This window comes from Octopus bimaculoides, chromosome 6 (genome assembly GCF_046866305.1).
Source record: "Octopus bimaculoides isolate indiv1 chromosome 6, ASM4686630v1, whole genome shotgun sequence".
NCBI classification, from domain to species: Eukaryota; Metazoa; Mollusca; class Cephalopoda; order Octopoda; family Octopodidae; genus Octopus; species Octopus bimaculoides.
The window spans coordinates 63,628,989-63,651,877 of NC_142933.1; the positions used below are offsets into that span (position 1 = coordinate 63,628,989).

The following is a 22,889-nucleotide window of genomic DNA, read 5'->3' on the forward strand; positions in this document are numbered from 1 at the left end:
ATTTTGGTAAGGGTTAATAATGTCTGGCTCAATGTTATTACTGTTGGAACTCTCTAGTGAATGCAAAAGCCTCATATTGTGTGCAGATATTATCTGTGAAATGTTCTTCATGTTGGAGAAACCGAATCTAACCCTGTGTGTGTTTATGACTTGGGAGTAATGAGAATGTTTAGGAAAGTTCTTATTTATAGCGTTTTGGAACTGGGATACCAAGTTTGATTTTACACTTTTACTAAAAGGAAGAATTACCCAGACATATTTATTAGGTTCTGGTTTAGAATGTTTTCCGGTATTGTTTATAAATAGTTTTAGTTTATTATTATCGTTGAGACAAGGTTTTATTTGACGGCTATTTCCCTTATTTCGTGAAAGAATGTTAAGCTTGTTGCTATCGTTAGGTAATTTATGATTGAGGTTATCTTCGTATTTATTGTCATTATTTAAATTAAAAACTGTATCATTATTACTATTGCTATTAAAATTATTATTATTTTTACTACTCAGATCGGTTTCATAATTAGAATCTATATAATTAACCTTTTCTCTGTAACCTGCTTTTAATAAAGCTAAATTATAAAATTCAGCTTCCTTATTGAAGATGCATTCTTTTGTAGATAGATTGGATAGTCTAAGTGAAATATTTTTGACCAAATTTCTCGTTACAGAATTTGGATGATTGCTGGATTTACTGATATATTTTAGGTTAGTGGAGGGTTTGTGATACGGGAAGAATGTTTTAGTGTGTAGATCTAAAGTGACGTCCAAGAAGTTAGCTATAGACGTGTCATCTTCAAATACAATACCAAAGCCCATTCTACTAAAAAACCTAGCTAATTTATTTTTAACTTTTTGTATTTTTTGATTTGTGGTGTTCTCTAATTATAATAGACAATCGTCTCTGTATAGACCACCCTTAACATTTGGGAATTGGTCTTCTAATTCGTATAGAATGTATGTGCATACTAAATCTGCTATTTGTGCTGAATCGGAACTTCCTATAGGGACATCGAATCCTTCTGGGGTGTCCTTACGTATCCATAGTTTTTTATTGAACTTAATTATGGAATTTCTAGCTGCTTTAATAACTTTAAATTCCTCTCTAGGCATACTCGCCTTCTTGTAAGCAAACCAAAGTGCTTTGTTTAAAATAATGGGGTTAATTGAGGGATAAAAATTAGAAATGTCAAATTGGATAAATTTGGCATTATTTTTGTTGTTAATATTGCGAAACCATTCAACTACCTGCAAAGAATTAGACCATAAACTAAGTTTTAATTTGTTGACTAAAGTAGGTATGCATTTATCAAGTATATTTTTACTAAGAATACCAATATCTGATTTGGATGGACAAATTAGACGTAATTTAGGGCTATTCCAAAATTTTATCTTATGGTCTTTTAAAACGAAATAGGGTTGTTTTGGGTTTATATATATATATATATATATATATATATATATATATATATATATATATATATATGTATGTATGTATGTATGTATATATATATATATATATATATATATATATATATATATATATATATATATATATATATATATATATATATATATATTATTATTATTATTATTATTATTATTATTATTATTATTATTATCATTATTATTATTATTGTGTTCGCTAACAGTAATTACAAATAGAATAGGTTGAATTGCTTCTCAAGGCCAAGGACGGCGCTCTCAGTGGTCGCTGGTAGTAGTAAACACATTTGACCTCTGCTGACCCAAAGGGTGCGAAGATTCTTTTGTCTCTATGGCTGACCTCCCACCAACTGCCGAATCTGTTTATAGATCTGTAGAATTTGATCTATTCACCAAACTGCTACCCCCCCCCCCCCACCACCACCACCAGCTATTTCTTTCAACAACCACATATTTCTGATTATCTCAAGTACGAGACAAAATTTGAAAACAAAGAACATTTAATAAAATCTTTTAATAATAAATAGAAATAGTAATAATGATAATAACAGTGGTAGTGGTGGTGATGGTGATAATGATAAAAATTATATGATAATTATAATATGCTGCAGCTGCTAATACTACAAATACTACAACTACTACTATTCTGGTAGTACAGAAATCTGAGGCCCAAACAGTAATACCAGTAATACCAGTGATGATGATAATAATAATAATAATGAAAAGAGCAGGTGGAGTCTCCCCATGTCCTGATTATTGGTGTCACAATAAAAACACTGGTAATTGTGCAACTTGATAATCGCTACCTCATATGAGTGTCAATGAATAAACAAAATATTGTGAATAACGATGGTAATGAAACTGGAGCCATTGATGATGACAGTGTTGCACCCGGCAGGCTCAGAGATTCTGGTCTGGCTCCAGCTTGTCGATATCCAGAAAGGGACCACCACACACGGCGTAGAAGGAGCAAGCAAATTAATGCTGTGGTCATGGAGTGTTACTACCTGAGCAACCCGGTAGATGAAAATGGTGCTCAAATTAGAGGTGACCGACAACGTATGTATGATTATTGGAGTGAAAAGGGATTGTTTCAACTCACGAAACAGAGACTATGTGATCAAACTAGAGCAATAAGAAAAAGTCGTTGGTTCACAGAAGTAGAGCTCAAAGCCATCAAAAGACGGGTCTTGGAAAATAGCAGCAGAGATAACGATGAAAATACAGTTCTTACTGAAAAAAGTAATCTCATAGCACAGGAAAGGAACAGTGGTAGTTTACTTGATGAGAGACATATAAATGATTGAAAAGAAGACAATAAAACTAATGGCGACATGGCAGATGAACAAAAGGCAAGCTACAACATGATAAAGGCAAGACTACAGGAGAACGATAGCGACATGATTTGCAACCTTAAAAAGGTTGACCGGTAGAAGTTGAAACAAGAAACGAAAAATGTCAATGATATTCTGAAATACATCAGAACAAACAATTTGATCAAGGCAGCAAGTATTGTTGTAGCAGAAAATGTGGGTGTTGATGTCAAGAAAAAGAAATATAATGAGAGTGACAAAAGAAAAGACCCATGGTGGAAAAGAAGAATACAGGCAGGGTTAGATATGCTCTCGATACCAGATAATGAAAGTCAAAGGTTTTGGACTGACACTGACAAGGAATACAAGAAGGATGCTAAATGGCTGCAAGAACTGAAACAAACAGTAGTCTGTCCAAAACAAGCAGAACTAGTCATTTAAGTTAGGGAAGTGAAGGAAATCAGCAAAAAAATGAGCAACTGGAAGGCCCCGGGACCAGATGAAGTTCATGACTACTAGATCAAAAGATTTGGTGAATGTCATGCACGAATAGCTGCGCAACTCGACACCTTGTTAAATACTGACCAAATAATATCAGAGTGGTTGATGTTGGGTAGGACAGTGCTGTGCTTGAAAAACATCGATAAAAGCTATACGGTAGACAATTACAGGCCGAACTCCTGTTTGCCACTTATGTAGAAATTATTGACTGGAATACTCGGAGAGTCAATGTACGAACATCTGGAAAAAATGGAGTCCTGCCACATGAACAGAAAGGTTGCAAGCGTAAGTGCAGAGGTACCAAGGATCAACTCCTGATAGACAAATCTGTACTTAGAGACTGCAAGAGGAGGAAAGTAACTTAGCCATGTCATGGATCGACTATCGTAAAGCGTACGATATGATCCCACACTCTTGGATAATGGAATGTATGAACCTGTTTGGTATTGCATCGAATGTTGAGCGATTGCTTGGAAAAAGTATGGCGAATTGGAGGACGGAACTGACAGCATAGGAAGAAGTTTAGGGACAGTAGAAATCAAGAGGGGCATCTTCCAAGGGACTGCCTGTCCCCACTGATCTTGGTACTGCGCTTGATACCACTAACACTGATTCTGAGGAAAGCAAAAGCTGGGTATGTATCCAAAAGCCGCCAACAAAAAGTCAACCATTTGTTATTCATGGATGACCTCAAACTTTGTGGTAAAGATGAAGCCCAAGTCAGTTCGCTCGTTGATACAGTGTATACTTTCAGTGCTGATATCAGAATGGAGTTCGGACTGAGAAAGTTTAACTCTATAATCAGATATTAGAACGACTGGGCAGAAGATGGAGAAATTTGTTTCATGACCGTGAATAGCAAATTAACTTAAAAGAAAGGCTGGGGCAAGGGATTCGTACAACATGGAAAACATGCCGTAAAGTAGGTACTTAATTATTTGATGCTGTAAAACTGTAGTGCATGCTATTTGTTGCCGTTGGCGACCCCGGGAAGTTTTGAATATACATACGATCACGAGCGTTCTCGTTATTACCTAATTTTGCTATAGCTTTGCATATCCATGGCTGTTTTATCTGTGTCCTTCCTGCTTTTTCAGATGGTCGGATGTAATTTAAGCTAATTTTTGACTGCTACTTCTAGTAGATTGAATGACTTCATAGGGATAATGCAGTTGGTTCGTTGGATTTTTTTTTTTTTTGTTAATTACTGGTGTTGCTTTACCCCTGGTGTTCAGTGTCTATGTGTATAAGCTTTGTGTATATTTTGGTTTCCAATGTATCTTCCAAAAGCCGCCAACAAAATCATTAGAGCTTCCACGTCGTCAGTCTTTGGTAAAATAGTAGCGAGTCGTATTAGATGAATTTGTTTTTCAACTTTTCGGGGGTTGTTAAAATATGGCATCGATAAAACTGGCTATACTCGCCCATCCTCGATTTTTGTGATGTTGTGTCGTATAAAGAGAACTTGATGACTTCCACAATTTTTTACACAAGATGTTTATGCTATCAGTGAATACAGATGTGGATATATATATATATATATATATATATATATATATATATATATATATATATATATATATATCCACATACACATACATACATGCATATATAAATACACACATATATATACATATGTATATATATATATATATACATACATACATACACATATATATATATATATATACATATATAAATAAATATATATATATATATATATATATATATATATATATATATATATATATATATATATATAGATATGGAGGGCAGGGAATCGTCAATTAGTAATAAAATTAATAATTAACAATTTTGCCGGGTAGCTCAGTATGAAAAAACCTTTTCGGTAAAAAACATTTATAATCATAAATATATAGGGATTGACAGTAACCTGCTTCTCCAACATACTGAGAATTCAGAAATAGCAGTCAAAGAACTACTGATTTCAAAACTACAAATTATTACTCCAGATTGATAGCGATATAGTTTTGAAATCAGTAGTTCTTTGACTGCTATTTCTGAATTCTCAGTATGTTGGAGAAGCAGGTTACTGTCAATCCCTATATATTTATGATTATATATATATATATATATATATATATATATATATATATATACTTACATACATAGTTACATACATTTAAATACACACACATACACACACACACACACTTTATCAGGCTATGTGATATTAGTATGTCGCCTATAACAGTTATGATGTCTACAACCTTCATGTCTGCATATGAATTTGTAAATTACATTAGACCATCTTAAGTTTATTCAGTGGCTTGTAACTAGTGGTTTTGTTGCTGAAGAGAAGTATTTTTTTTAAAGTTTCGTGCTATTGCAATATATTGTTACTGTCAGTTTATGGTTGGGTGTATTGCAGGCTCTGTTCTCTTTGAGCTGTATTTAGATAACGTAGTCATCTATTCTATAATCATGGTGTATTTGGTTCATTTAATAAGCTTTATGTGTAGTTTGTTTTTATTAGGCGGTTGTGACTGTTGTATTAACTGTTTTGAACTTGTTTTTTTTTTTGTAATGTTGTCATAGTAATTTATTTTCATATCTGTTTGTTTTATTCAATTAATGTCATTCTGTATGTTTTATATATATATATATATATATATATATATATATATATATATATATATATATATATATATATATATATATATATATCTATTTGGCGGAGGTGGATCTAAATGTTCGTTTGAGTAGAAATTTTACAACTACCAATAACTACTATCTGGACATTCATTATCTATTTCCATGCATGTACAAGCATTTGTTTGTTGTTTACAGTGAGTACAGATGTAATGTATATTCTGCTTTCCATTTGTACATTTATATCTAATCTATGTCTAAAAATAAAATTGTTGAGTTGCCTGAATTTTTACTTATGATAGATATTAAAGTATTGAACAGAAGTTATTTTCCCGGAGGTGGTTTCTCATATACATGTATTTATTGGACGCCTAGTTGAATGATTAACAATCTCGAGATTTTGGGTTCAAATCTAGAGCGCGGTATCTTATACAAGTGTTTTCTTCTATAGCCTCGGACCAACCCCAGAGCCTTGTGAGTAGATGAAAGAAGTATACATACATATATTTATATATATATATATGTGTGTGTGTGTGTGTGTGTGTGTGTGTGTGTGTGTGTGTATGTGTGTGTGTGTGTGTGTGTGCGTGCGTGTGTGTGTGTGTGCGTGCGTGTGTGTGTGTGTGTGTGTGAGTGTGTGTGTATGTCTGTGTGTGCATGTGCGTCTGTATGTATACGTAAGTCGTCTAAAAGTTCATAAGTCAGGAAAGAGATGCACTCGTACATCTGCCAATAGAGAGGGTATATTATCCTAAGTGTACAGTATTATATATCCATCACGGCCAATCTTACCAATTGGTTTCGCACTAGGGGTACAACGGAGTGTTAGGCAACAATCAGATTATATAACCCTACACTCATCAGAGGTAGCAGATATGAAATCGGATTTGGTTCTCTATCCGCTACCTCTGATGAGTGACGGGTTACATAATCGGATTGTTACCTAATACTCTGTTGTATTCCTAGTGCGAAGCCCATTGGTAAGATCGGCCATAATGAATATACTGTGTAATACTGTACACTTCGGATAGTATATGTGTTTGTGTGTGTGTGTGTGATTGTGTCTGTGTTTGACCCCCACCACCGCTTGACAACCGGTATTGTGTTTACGTCCCCGTAATTTAGCAGTTCGGCAAAGTGACCGATAGAATAAGTACCAGGCTTAAAAACAAACTAAAAAAAAGGCACTGGAGTCGATTCGTTCAACTAAAGCATTGTTCAAGGCGGTGCTTCAGCATGGCCGTAGTCTAGTGAGTGAAACAAGTAAAAGATATAGGATAAAAGATAGCGAAACCAGGTAGAAGCCCATTAGTTCAACTCAACTCGTTATTCAAAGCTGTTTGGCTTCGTCATACACATTATTGTACTGATTCTGCTATGTTAAGTGTACAACTGCCATTTGGAAACTCGGTCACAATATCATACAGTGAATAAGTACCTTTGATGATAGAAAAAATCGAATACTAATTCGTCGAAACGAATGTATGATCCCTCTATTCATACAATAATATCTATTCCTTGACACCCGTGAACGAGTAACTAGCCATATTTGCATGATCTTCTATACATTTTGACGAGTTTCGTATTTTATCATCGATGTTTTCTTGTGCCTTTGTTAAAGGATACTAAAACCCCTGCAGCTCAATGCATACCCTGCTGTAAAAATAGATTATCATATTTATTGAACAGCATTTCTTTAAATCAACTCAAATATGTATGGAATTATGATAGTAAATCATTTTGATTAATAATCATTACTTTAAAAAAATAGCATTGTTTCGTATCAGTAGTTACTGAAATACTTTAGCGGACATTCAAGCAACCAAACTGCATAAAAACTGTGACATCTAAATAGTTTCTTAATAGCCTGGATGGGGAGGCGCAGATTTTCATGGTAATGATACACTGTAATTACAATCAATATATTTACTAATTTTTCTAACCTGACTGTTTTGTTTTTATCGTTACATTAGCAATCGTTTTTATGACATTAAATATCGGTATCTTCATGCATTAATTAATGGTTTCTTTACAGATTATCCTTTCAAATGCGACAACGATCGGGGCTGGGAGTATTACAACGGTACATGTTATAAGTATTTCTCAGAAGCAATGAGCTGGCATAATGCCCAGTAAGTATACAAGATTTTTGAAATAAATCTTTCAGCACTGTCCTTCCTCTCTCTCTCTCTCTCTCTCTCTCTCTCTCTCTCTCTCTCTCTCTCTCTCTCTCTCTCTCTCTCTCTCTCTCTCTCTCTCAAATACACACATGCACATATGTGTGCATGCATGTGCGCATGTGTGTTAAAACAGAACTGGAAAATTTTGGTATTTACTCCATATTATATATGTTCTTTTACCAATAGATGTTGCATAGATATACTTGTAGAAAAACATAAATCTGCCATTAGTAATTCATCAGATAGACATGAATACCTATGAAACTCTACATGAATACCTATGCAACTCCTATTAGCAAAAAACATGTAATCTGAAATAAATAACACCGAAATTTTCTAGCTTCCTGTTTTAATATGTAATTACTCTGCAATAAATATTTTCCAGTACTTTACAGTATTCTCCACTGTTTTCAACTCTCATATGGATCATAACATTAATGGATATACTTAGGAGAACTGGAATACACAGATGTGCTTCATGAGGACGCAGCTTGGATTATAATCTTATCTACACACACACACACACACACACACAACACATTTCCGTCAGCTAATATACACCGCCGGAAGTTGTTGTTGACAAACAACAGCAGTAACTTTATTCAGTTGAAATACACGTCTTTGGTTGAAATTACCGAAACACGACAACTTTAACACAAAATAACTTCGAAAATACAAACTTTTCTCAACAACGCTTAGAGTAAAAGATGTTCTATATGACACATTTTACCAGTATCCGAAGTTTGAAAGTGTTTGAAATTAATTTGTCGACCTGCCGATCAAAAGGAAAAGATCCCAGAAAGTATAATTGTGTATGTGCTTAAATAGTGAGACATCGTGCAGTAGGGGATCTCCGTCATTCAACGATGAAGATACAATTGTCTGGTAGAATAAATCGCTGGTTACTGAATTAACTGAACATCTCAGAAACACATGTACCCTTAACGTAAGTCTCAAGTAGAATCAGCATGGTACAATGTATGACAAGGCTGTACCTCTTGAATTACAGGTACAATCCACCCGACAGGCTTCTATACTGTCTCTGGCTACCTCAGTTTTACTTGCAAAAACTTGCCCTAGACGGCACGCTGTGAAATCAAATTCAAGACTTCTGAATCAAATTCGGGTTTCTTAACTCTATGGTCACACTGCGCACACAATGAGTTGTCTAATAAATACACATATAAATGAAAACAGCCTCGTGCATTCACAGACTATGTTACTGTGATATATTTAAGCGTATTCATTACCAACGATCCCTAAAGTGGCAACCTGACATGACAGAATCATTAACACGCCGTGCAAATTGCTTAGCTGCAGTTTTGTCCATGTTTACGTTCTGAGTTCAAATTCCGCCGGGATCGTCTTTGACTTTCATCCTTTCGGTGTCGATAAAATAAGTATCAATTGTATACTGAGGTTGATGTAATTGACTATCCCCCTCCCCCAAAGTTTCAGACCTTCTATCTATACTACAAAGGATTAATTAACAAAGAGCCCGACTTGACTAACCACACCAGTGCTCACCCTAGCCTTTGGCAAATCAATTTGCGCCTGGATTCCACATTTTGTCTTTTGGGATTAAGAGGAACATAAACAAGGACGAGCAGCTGGGGAATAATGAATATAGCGTTAACTTCCTCGAAGACTTAGAAAGTAATGCGAGATACCGTTTAGTGAAAGACAATTTTTTTTTGTTTCTATTTTTAAGATTACCATCCATCCGCCAGCTGTGAGTTAGCTGACCAAAACAGATTGCAATGTAGTGGAAATGATAGTAGTAGCAGCAGAGACGGAGAGAGAGGGGGAGGGAAAGGGAGAGAGATGATAACGATGATGATGATGATGATAATGATGATGATGATGATGATGATGATGATGATGATAGTAACGGTGTGTTGTTCTTAGCCTCAGGCCTGCTCTAATGACGACGATGACAGTGATGATGATGACGACGATGATGGTAATGAAGATGATAGTGGTGGTGTCGTCGTCGTGGTGAATGATGCTGTAGCGGTAATTGTGGAGTTAGTCATGGAGTATGGTAATGGTGCTAATGGTGATCATGATGGTCTTGGTGGTGGTGGTGAGGAAATGATAGTGATGACGGTAGTTGTGGTGATGTGATATGAATCACATCTGGCGAGTGTGTGTGTGAGAGAGAAAGAGAGAGAGAGAGAAGAGGAAGAAGTAAAGAAAAAGGAAAGAATGACTTTGTATAGATACATGCACTTATTAGCGCTTACATACATACATACATACAACTAATTTGATGTAGAAGGACAATCTGGATTATAGAACTCGAAACAGTGAAGAAATGGTGTGAGAATACTAACATTCCTGCAGTGACTGCTGCTGCTGATGGGATTAATGTGATAGAGTAGAGAACTATGGTGATGTGGTGGTGGTGATGATGATGATGATGATGAGGAGGAGGAGGAGGAGGATACATATACAACTTTTTAGGGTGTAGATGGGACCAGTTATTTTAGACAGAAATGTTGAATCGATGGAACTAAAGCTAAATGATGTGGGGGCAAAGAAGCAGTTGTAGATGTTGCTAGATTCTGTTATTATGACTTGAAGAATTGGCTAAAAACAGGATGGAAAATAAGCAAATGTGTGACACTTACACTTTCAAATGCAGAGAAATAAAATGTAAATAAATTTTATGTATGAAAACATTTAGTTTTGCTACTCAAGAATTTCGAGTCATATAAACAGATTTGACGGCGTCAAATGGGTGGCAATTTGACTATCGTGACTATATTTCTTGGGGGAAATGCCAGAGGCTCTAAGGCGAGACGTAGCTATATGTTCACTTGAGATGTTCACTTCGGAATTTTGTTCATGGTTTAATAGGTTCGCATCCAGCTATGTTGTTAAGAATTTAAGCCAATGATGCGCAGTTTTGTACATTGCCAAAGGTTCGGTGATCCATGGTGAGATCCATAAAACCAAGGAAGTCTCCAGTTTTCGCTTTACTTTAATCAGTTTCAAATTTAAATCGATGAAAACGAATTGATATATATCTCATATAATGTATAATTAATACTTTCAAATATTTTTATCCTGTTGAGTTGCATAATGTGATTAAAAATAAATATATATTTTGTGGTCCTTGATGTTTTCCTCGTGGATTTTGTGGCGGTTGTGCATCACAAATTTAGGCAATTGGCAATAAGGTTAAAGTTTCCTACTGTATCGTTGATACGGTTCTGCGTCAAGAGCCAAGATACACGCACACACACACACACACACGCACACACACACACACACACACATACACACACACGTAAGTAGTTAGGGCGATAGATAGAATTAGAAAGTGCTTTACAGTATTTAGTTATGCTTCTTTATAAGTTCGAATCCAGCCGAGGCCAACTTTGCCATTCATCCATTTGGTATCCGTAAACAAAACATTAGTGAAATACTGGTGTAGTCGATTTTTATTTCTCCTACAGAAAAAGTGGGTTCTTGTCTCAAAATGTAGGATAGTATTACCAGGAATTGGGACGGCTCAGCACTGTGTGTTATGTGCAGAATTTCATTATGAATTTCGTTAACTACCAGTGTCGTTCTCGAGCTCTAGAAATGCTCGAATCATAATATAATTTGTCATTCTGTAGCCTTTTTAAAGCGTAGACTTGATATTTTTTGTCATCGAGAACACTCCAACCTCGATGGTGCATACCGGTTTTGACCTGATATGTTTGGAAACAAAATGATCAACATAAATACAAAGCTTCAGCACTTTCACATATTTCACCAAGACATTTGTAGTCAAAGTATAATTAAATATAGGTCCTGCTGATCGCTTATAATCTGCACTTTTTTCTTACTGCTTTTACAATACAGGGACACGATAGGTTTAGCATAACCTAATCGCACTTTTGGTCTAAAATTGGGATATGAAAAATATAACTTTCGTCCTCTAAGAGAAAAATAATTTCGTTACTTCGATACCGAAAACGAAGTAAGAATGTGTAACATTATTTGAAATGATAATGATGTGAGATCCGGTCGGATTTGAATGATGGAAGAAAGATTAGGTCTGCAGTCTTTTTGTATTGTATATTATTTATTCCCAGCGAACAGCTTTTAACTGCGTTATCAATATAATATCTTTTGTCATGTATTCCTTCTAACAGGAATGTACAAGAATGTATCTAAGACTAAAAACATTCAGTTTTTCTTTGGCTGACAAATTTCAACACAGCATTGTTTGTGTATATCTGTCAAACTTTTGGCTTCCTTTTTCATTTCTTTTTGTCTTCATCTTCAACTAGTACGTACACACATGTGTGTGTGTGTGTGTGTGTGTGCATACTCACATATACACACACGCGCATGTACACATATTCTTTTATTCTTGTACTTGTTTCAGTCCTTGAACTGCAGTCATTCTGGGGTCTCGTTCCGAAGAGTTTAATCAATAAAATCGACTCCAATTCTTAGATTTTTAAAGTCTCGTATGTATTCCATCAGATTCTTTCTGATGAACCACTAAGCTACAGAAATGCATGCAAACACACACACACACACACACATACACACACACACACACACACACACACACACACACACGCACACACACACACACACACACACACACACTAGGCGCCAAGGCTTATGAGAATATAATTCGCGATAGACTAGTATTCTGTCCAGAGAAAATGTTGTTCCTCATCCGCTTAACATTACAAAAACCGGAACTGTGTACTAGTTTCATAAGTCCCGTGATGGTAAAATATTTTTCTAGGTAACTATCAATACAATGTTATGATTAAAAAAAAGATATTCTCGGCCAATCTTGAAGTCATTAAACCACTTTATTTACATGATAGACATTTTATGAATTTCTTTTTTCTTACTTTTCTTTTAATCACATGTTAATTTGTGTCTACTAAACATCAGCTATCCACGGCAATTTCTTTGTTGTTATATGACTCAGTAGCATCATGCAAATATTTACATACTGGACCTAATTTAAACGCTTCCAACAAAACCAATACCAGATGTGACATTCAGTATATCATTAGAAGCGTGTACAGGAAAACCTGTCTAATGTATCATTCGTTTCATATTGTTTATTTTCTTTTCCTAGTTTTCTTTCTTTCTGTCACTAATTAATGCCAAAACGGGCTCCTATATACCATTCTCACGTGTTTTATTTTAAGGAGGTATCTTAGTATTTCAGTGAAAGACAACTGTATAAAATGGTAATTTCTTTATATCTTGGCATCCAGAACTCCAAATTAGACAAGGGTTCCATTGGCACACCGTAAGCTTAGCTTAAAGAGAAATGGGATCTACTAATCAGGTGAGATCTTCAGAGGTGTCGCGTATAATCCTCATAGATTTTAAAACTCATCATCAAACAACCTTGAAATAAAAACCATGATTACAAAAGATGATGTTAAAATATTCTGCGCTAGATTAAGACCAAAACTTCATTATTGTCTTTTCCAAAAGGTATGTACGCGTTGGCATTTTGTTTAAGAAACCATTAAAGACATTTAAACTCGAAAGAACGAGAAAAACTTAACGCACTTACGCAAACTCATAAAAATGTATCTGAAATCACTTCGTAAGGAATAAGGCATGATTAGGGGAAATATTAGCGCATAAATCTTATCATCTTCTTGAATGTTGCCAGGATTTCAACCTGGGCCTGAATCGTATGATAAAAATCCAAGATCACGAACTTAATTCATTCGAGCTACAGATGGACCCTCAAAGCAGTCATTCTACCTACTAAAAACAGCACCCTAATCTCATTCAATCTTTAAAAATGGAAGGACGTTTAAACATATTGTTCAAGATATATAAAAAAAAAATTTTAATAAAAGTAATGAATAGGATAGTTGCAGCTTGAGCATATTTGGTTAAGGATGACCTTACTTATTAAAATAAATCCATCAGAGTTGCGAAAGACAAAATTAAAATTAATATTATATAATAATTACATTTGCGTGTAGCTACCGGGATGGGCAAAGGGGTTCTTATCAAAACCTCGCAGCTTTGCTTTGAGGATGGTGTTAAAAGAGAAAGAAAATAAACATATCCGATGACGTCATTCGAGTAAGCCTTAAAAGGACATGACTGTCATGGAAAGAATGCCTTTGATCATAAATCAGCTCCTTCAGAGTTGACCAGGGATTAATAAAAAACACCACAATGTATGCATGTATGTACGTATGCATGTATGTATGTATGTATGTATGTATGTATGTGCGTGAGTAAGTATGTAATTTATGTATGTATTTATGCATGTAAGTACAGTCTTTCTCTCTTTCCTTTTGTGAGTGTGTGTAGGCGAAGTAGGACTGAATGGCTAAGAAGTCCGTTTCGTAGTCACGAGGTCCCAAGTTTGATCTCACTGCGGGATATCTTCGATAAATGCCATCTACTATAGCCTGGGATCGCACCTTGTGAGTGAAATTAGGTTGATGGAAATTGTATAGTAGCCTATCATATGGGTTGTACCTGTAATTCAAACGGTACAGCCTTGTCACAGGTAGTATTGGGCTGAACCCACCTGAAAATTATGCTGGGAGTACACACGTTTGTTGAAAACTCAGCAGTTTACACGTTGATTCAGGAACAGATAATCCAGCTGATCGAACAGCTGAGTCCTCATTCCCGAACGGTGGAAATCCACCAGTACACACACACACACACACACACACACACACACACACACACACACACATATATATATATATATATATATATATATATATATATATATATATATATATATATACTAGCAGGAGTGCCCGGCGTTGCTCGGGGCTGAATTGCTTTAAAGTACTGAAGTTCCTTGGAAACTTTTTTGAACATAAGCTGTCTTTCAAACATGGTGAGTTAATGTTGAATCCACGCCTACATGGACCATGCACCATGTTTGCTTTAACTATGTCATATAGTACTTTGTCTGAAGCTGAATCAGGAAGTTCTGCAGAAATTATGTTGTCGATGTCAGTTGATTTGATCTTCGTTGAGAGTCAAAGCAGGATATGAGCATGTTGAAGACCCCTTTTTTGCCATTCGATTGTGTACATGTCACATTGTATGGGTCCGAAGATTTGCCTTTTTTTTTTAGGAGGTCCGGAGGTTATGGCCGTTATGCATAGAATATAATTTCCAAATTCACATGTATGCATATAGATCTCTCTCTCTCTCTCTCTCTCTCTCTCTCTCTCTCTCTCTCTCTCTCTCTCTTTCTCTCTCTCTCTCTCTCTCTCTCTCTCTCTATATATATATATATATATATATATATATATATACATATACGTGTACATATACATCTCTCTCTATATATATATACATATACATATACATATACATATATATATATATATATATATATATACATGTATATATATACATGTATATGGATACATTTGTGCAGATATATATATATGCATGTATGTATATATGTATGTATGCCTGTATATATGTGAGAGTATAGTTTCACTGTAGTAGTTTCAATATGGAAATAAACTGAAAGTATCTGTCTTTACAGTATGGAAATGTGATTGTTTCAGATTTGATACTGAAATAGTGGAATAGTTTCATTTTGAAAGTGAAAGTATTTGGCATGAGTGTTTTTGTTTCACTTTTGACATGTAATACTTAAATAGTGGAGGAGATATTATGTTGCTGTGGTCTTGAACTATGCAAGAAGTTAAACATTTTTGGGGACTAAAACACAACCGGGACCCTAAATAAGGCATGTGTAAAATTTGAATGAAATTGGTTGTGTAGTTCTCGAGTTTTAGGGATTCACACAGACACACACTGAGACAGACAGACAGACCCACATTCTCATTTATATATATATATATATATATATATATATATATATATATATATATATATATATGTGTGTGTGTGTGTGTGTGTGTGTGTGTATATACACGTATGTGTGTGTGTGTGTGTGTGTGCATATGTATGCATAAGCAATATATGTATGTATGTATATTCACTCACACACACACACATTCTGTTCTTTCTTTCCTTCCTTCTTTTGATTATTTTCGTTTCTCCGTTCTTCCACACATCTTTTTCTCACTTTTTTCTTTGTTTCCTTCTTCCTAATGTTTATTTCTCTTATTTCTTTCTCCCTCCTTCTCCCTCTCCCTCTCTCCCTCTGTATGAGTTTTCTCTCTCCTCTATCACACACACAGACACACACAGATAGACAATCTCACTTGAATTCTTAAGAAAAGAGATCTAAAGATAAACAGTTTCTCTCTCCTACAAATGCAAATAGCCAGAAACAGTGTATTTAGCTTAAAGCTAAAATAAGTTAAACAGAATTGTAAGGATGCATCTTCACTAAGCTCTCACATTCATTTTCACTACTGAGTTAGGCTAAAATCTGAAAACCAAAATCTGAATAGATTTACATTATAGTTTTTCTTCTTTTGTCGGCCCATTGCTCTTATTTAGAAGAAGATATAAGCTCAAATGTGGCTTTTTGGTAAGTGGTTTGCTTTCCAGCCACATGGTTCCAAGTTCAGTCTCACTGTATGGCACGTTGGAAAAGTGTCTTCTACAATTGGCTCGGGCTGACCAAAGCCTTGTGAGTGGATTTGGTAGGCGGAAACTGAAATAAAGCCGTCGTGTGTGTGTGTGTGTGTGTGTGTGTGTGTGTGTGTGTGTGTGTGTGTGTGTGTGTGTCTGTGTGTGTGTTTGTGTGTTTGTGTGTGTGTGTGTGTGTGTGTGTGTGCGTGCGTGTGCGTGTGTGTCCCATCAACGTCCCTGTAACTTAGTGGTTCGGCAAAAGAGTCCTATGGAATGAACACCAGGCTTAAACAGAAAATAAATACTGCTCAAGGCAGTGCCCCAGCATGGCCGCAATCTAATGACTCAAACAAGTAAAAGATAAACGTACATTATTTACATTTAACGGATATTTGTCCTCATCTTGTTTGTTGATTACTCAACGTTTCGGTTGATATACTCTCCAGCCTTCATCAGGTGTCCTGGGGGAATTTCGAACCTGGGTTCTCATTCCTAAGGTATTTTTCCGATGTTGTTGTTATTATTATTATTATTATTATTATTATTATTATTATTATTATTGTTATTATTATTATTATTCAGGTCACTACTAACCCCGAGATTCTGAGTTCGATTCTAGGCAGTGACCTTATCTGAATCTGTTTAACAGAGTAGACCTCACTAAAAGCATTTAAGGTGTCAGGAGTAGTGTTAAACAGGGCAACGAACTAAGTAAGCCATCTATTGGTAAATTCCTTTCCAGCCGAAAAGTCAGTGTTGTGCCTGTACGTGACATCAGAGAAATCACTTTGTGATCATTTGACAAGCTAGAAGTAACAGTCTACTCTACCTCAAAATTCTTCATACCGCACTGAAAAATGTGAGCCATTTTTTTTAATATCTTCCCAGACATTGTCAAAATATGTTAGTGTAAACCAGCCTTTATTGCACAGCTTCTTTGCTAACTTTTTTAATTCAAAATGCCCAGACTTTTCGTCGGATTATTTTCCACTACTGATCTTTCTAGAAAAAAAAAAGCACTATCTCTTTTCGTTAAAGTAAAATTCAGTTATTTTAAACGAGAAGCTTATTTGTATTAGATTTAATTTCATTTAAAAATAAACTAAATTTATGCATTCAGCGTCAAAAAATTCGGCGATGAAGCATTCGGTTCTGATTTCAAATTTCCTTAGCATTACAGTTAAGAGTCTTGTCTTTTCAAATGAAAGAAATTTAGCATTCTAGTTTTTGCACGAAAGCTTTCTATATCTGTGTCCTATTTAGAACTTGTCCGTAAAAATTCTAGCACCAATTAAGGTCGCTCTGTTGTATACTGTCTCCAATTGTTTAATTTTTCATTATTAGGTGCATTGCATGAGAGCAACCTATATCTATCTCTCGCTATAACAGATAATAGGAGATATCCAGCTGAGCTATTTTCAACACGAAAACAAATCTCCAATATAGCTCTTTGTTACTATCTCAATATACATGCAAAAAGGAAAAAAAAACAATAAAAAACAAAATGCGATTGGTACTAATGCCTCTCTCTCTCTCTCTCTGTGAGCGCGCGCGTGTATATATAGTTTTGTTTATTGATTAATGATCAGACTGGTATTTTTAGAAGAAAATTTTTCCTTTCTCTTTTTTAAAAAATATTTGTTTATCTTATTCTGTTTTTCTTTTTTTTTTCTTTTTAATAAACATGAGAAGATGACAACAGGTTCAATAACACATTGAATACACTTGAAAGTGAAATCAAGGAAGAAAAAATATTGAACAAAAAAAGAAAGAAAGAATTAATAAACGATACCCTATAATATTAAAAATAGCTTCAGCTTTAACATATCTTGAATACAATGAAAAGAATAATCAAATTTTTCTCTACTTGTATAATAAGAATCCTTTATCGGTTTAAGTTACCCCTTACATTCGCGCGCGCAAGCGTGTGTGTGTGTGTGTGTGAATTTATGTGTTTAAACCATGGCTCAGTGCTTGAGGAGTTCACTTCGCAATTATGAGATACCGTGTTCGATCTTCTTATGTGACACTTTGACCAATGTGTTGCACTATAACCTCAAGTCTACCCAAGATCTTCTTGAGTGAAATTCAGTTGATCGAAAGTGTGTAAAAGTATGACAGATTAATACCTGTCTTGTCATTAACATACACTTTGTCCCACTCTTTCTGTCCTGGGGATTATATACTGTGTTCGTGTTTTCGGGGCATATTTCAGCCACGAAACTGAGCATTCTTACATAGTATGCCTACAAAACGTCATGCAGTGTATTTGTGGTTAAGAAACTCACTTTGCAACCACGCGGTTTCGGGTTCAGTTCATCTACACGGCACTTTCGGGGCAAGCAGGCAGCAATTTCTAGCAAGCCAATCTCCCACTAAGTAGCTCTCCTGTTGTTTTGTATTTATTTCTAAGACAATGAAATCATGAATCATTGCTGAATTCAGAAGATTCCTTCATCGGTTGTGGTTAGTATGAATGATTATTTACTAATGGTTAATAAAATTCATCCGTTACTCGGCTTCACATCTTGACGATATGATACCTTTAGCAGGTCCAGGATCTTTTCTGTTTGGCTACAGCTGTAAAAATTTCAAAGTTTATTGAAAATTTTTTAATTTGGTATATTAATGTAGTTTTCAAAGCTGAATCACAGGAAATATTTCACTTTTTCCAGAAAAGTTTTTTAAAAAGTTATAGAGGTTTAAAGTTTGATAATTTTCACCCAGTCAGAAAAAATGTTTTAATATTAAACAGTAAATAAATCAACTTCTGCTTTACGCACGACAAATGATCCTCAAGGACTTTTTTAATTTTTTGGAATTTTCAGAAAATTTTTGCGAATTTGTATTCTACATTCAGAAATTCATACGATTATGCAAAAACAAAATAATAATAATAATAACAACAACAACAGCAATAATAATAATAATAATAATAATAATAATAATAATAATAATAATAATAATAATGATAATAATAAAATTTGGGAGGCGCATGATTTAAGGCCTATTTGGCTATTATCTTTAGACACATCTCTCGATCAAGGTGCAAGCAGCAGAACACAGCATCGATGCACATGCTTTCACGTAGAATGTATTTGTCAACATGTACTATATCGCATACAAAAGAGTTCTCATGTTTGGCTGATTACTATGGAAACAGGTGAAGGCGCATGGCTCAGTGGTTAGAGCATCGATCTTACGACCGTGAGGTTGTGAGTTCGAATCCCGGACCGAGCTGCGTGTTGTGTTCTTGAGCAAGACACTTTATTTTACGTTGCTCCAGTTCATTCAGCTGTAGAAATGGGCTGCGACGTCACTGGTGCCAAGCTGTATCGGCCTTTGTCTTTCCCTTGGATGACACAGGCGGCGTGAAGAGGGGGGCCGGTGTGCATGGGCGACTGCTGGTCTTCCATAAACAACCTTGCCCGGACTTGTGCCTTGGAGGGTAACTTTCTAGGTGCAATCCCATGGTCATTCGTGACCGAAGGGGGTCTCCGACATATGGAAACAAGCATGAATGTGTCAGTAGCTTACGACTGGCTAAAATTATCCAAAATTTGCAAACTTTAAAAGCTAATAACTCTGAATTTTTCTGTTTTTAGCCAGAATCAGTAGTGAAAATGCATCCTTACAATTCTGCTCAACTCATTTTAGCTTTAAACTAACTACACTGTTTCTAGATATTTGCATTTCGGTTGGAAACTATAAAGAAAATATTAAGCAGCTTTATTTAATAATAAGCGTTAATGTTGTTTTTGCTTAGGCCTGGTTATTCCAGGCGGTGCAGATCTACGTCACAAAGTTGAAGATTCTGAGATAGTGAGCGGGAAAATAAATTGACCCTTAAAAACTGGCTAGTACTTTATTTATCGACCCAGAAAGATAAAAGATAAGACAAGGTTGACTTCAATGGAATTTTAGCTCAATACGAGAAGACTACCTTATACCGGAACACTACTGTATAAGGTTAGTCTGACGTCCTGGCTATTCTGCCGATCGACCTCCTTAGAGAACTGGCATAGATGTAGAACCTATGAAGCAATGGTGTATGTAGTTTCATCCCGGTACCTGCTGAAATGAACCCCATCTTTTCATGGGTTTCATTCAGAAGACTATACGCTTCTCTTTATTCAAAGATTATGTATTTTCTATCCAAGGTCCAAATTACTATGAATAAAGGCAGTCTTTATATTCAACATAATGTGGATGTCTTGTTAGAGCGCCGAATACTGCGCATTAATCAGCGCTCTCACAAGACATCCAAATTAAATTGGATATAAAAATTGACTTTTGGTACTAATACTGTTACGTCGCTAATAGTCACGATGAATAATGCTTAATGACATTAGTTTTACCGAACATCTATGCCACCAATTCTTAACCTGGTAGAAAATTTAGGATTCCTGTGGGAAATTTTAGAGTTGTAGCAAGGGAATTTTTTTAGTTGAAAATTCTTTATCATTTTTGCTAGATTTATTTTCATTAATGTTGATTGTATGAATACTAGTCTTAAATTTATATAGCGCGCGCGCGCGTGTGTGTGTGTGTAAAGAAGAATTGATACGGTGAGCTGGTAAAGGAGGGAGATACATGAAAATGTTTGAAAACATTTCTCAATGTAAATCTAATTAGTTCAGTTAGTAAAAACATCCAGATAATTAATTAGATTAGCTAAACAGCCTTTTAAGCATGTATTTATATCTACAGCTGTCAGGGAATTGTAGCTGAATAGTTAGCTATCTCTTAAGATCTTGAGTTTGTTTCAGCCATCACAGCTTAGACCATGCTGGAAACATGTCACTATTATTGTATACTGTATGGGAAACTTCTCAAGGGTCGTTCAACTTGCTAGAAATAGTAACCAAATCTCTATTTAATATCTGAAGAGCTTCCTCCCTGCTGCTCATCGTCATGTAGTGAATCAAGTTATCTTACGCTCTTTGATATGTTAAAACTTCAACGGAATCCAGCCAAACAGTTACTTCATTGTTCTAATATACTTTAACTCAATCCCCATCAGTCATCTCTAATACTTTGCTTATCCTTAAAATACCCCTTTCTCATCTAACTCCCTTCTTCTTTTCTTGCCTATTCTCCAAGGATGACGTCTTAGTTTACATCCGTAAATGTCAAGTAGATATTCTCAAAATTTCTCAGACACTTCCCTACACACGACGACGCACGCACGCACGCACGCGCACACACACACACACACACACACACACACACACACACACACACACACACACAGACGCAATCACGCACACACACGCGCACATGAACAAACACTGGTATACATACGCAGAAGTTCCCTTTTTTTATGCCTTCAGAGATTAAACCCCACCATATATACGTATTTTATACCGTACGTGGGAACGTCTAAGCAATCGCTCGAACGGCTAGCAACAGGAACCAAATTCCCTTGAATCACACCCTACCGTTTTAGAATAAGAAGGACGCATTAGACAGTGTAATCCTAGACATACGTAGAGATGGCTTGATCAAAGCAGGAATGCGTTTTGATCATACGTCTGCTCAATCCCGTTTGACCTGGGGTTCAACAACAACAATAACAATAATCCTATTTTTATTTACTGAGACCTTCAAACATCATTTCATTGGTTTAGACATATGGAAAATCTTTCAACACAAAAGAAAACCGAATGTCAAATCTAGATACTGGCAACAATCAAAATAAATTTGAAACCCGATCCCTCGGTTCTTTGACATGAGTTATAACACAGGTTTCATTTCTTTTTCTTATATTTCTTTAAAGTAGCATTCAGGTTTTTCATGTTTTTTTTTATTTCTTATTTATGCCCGATAATATATACAAACAAATAACATGTGATTCTGTCTGTTTTCATATTTCGTCAGAGACAAAAATTTCTTCATAAAAACTTTCTTCAAAATATACATGCATAAACACACATACATATATCTATGCATTCCATTTCATTCATGTACATATATACGCACTCAAGTACACACATCTCTCTATCCGTCTCTCTCTCTCTCTCGCTTTTGGTGAAATTGTAAATTCTTATTTCTACCAGTAATTACAGATATTCTATAATTGGGTGTTAAATAAATACTTATTTTATCGACCCTAAAAAGATGAAAGCAAAGTTGATCTCGCGGAATTTGACCTCAGAACGAGACGACGGACGAAATGCTGCTAAGCATTTCGCCCGGCGTTGCTAACGATTCTGCCAGCTCGCTGCCTTAGTAATAAGAGTAATAATAATGTATGTATGTATGTATGTACGTATGTATGTATGTGGATGTACGTATGTGTATGTAT

The 22,889-nt window shown here is 35.4% G+C and overlaps 1 protein-coding gene across 1 annotated transcript in view; it reads left to right on the plus strand.

Moving 5' to 3' along the window:
- The window catches only part of LOC106883728 (secretory phospholipase A2 receptor), a 156,623-nt gene that overhangs the window by 118,574 nt on the left and 15,160 nt on the right, over positions 1-22,889 (plus strand). Inside the window, exon 5 of the mRNA XM_089353994.1 lies at positions 7,903-7,999. Coding sequence (XP_089210120.1) covers positions 7,903-7,999 — 97 coding nt within the window. The remainder of the gene's footprint in view (positions 1-7,902; positions 8,000-22,889) is intronic.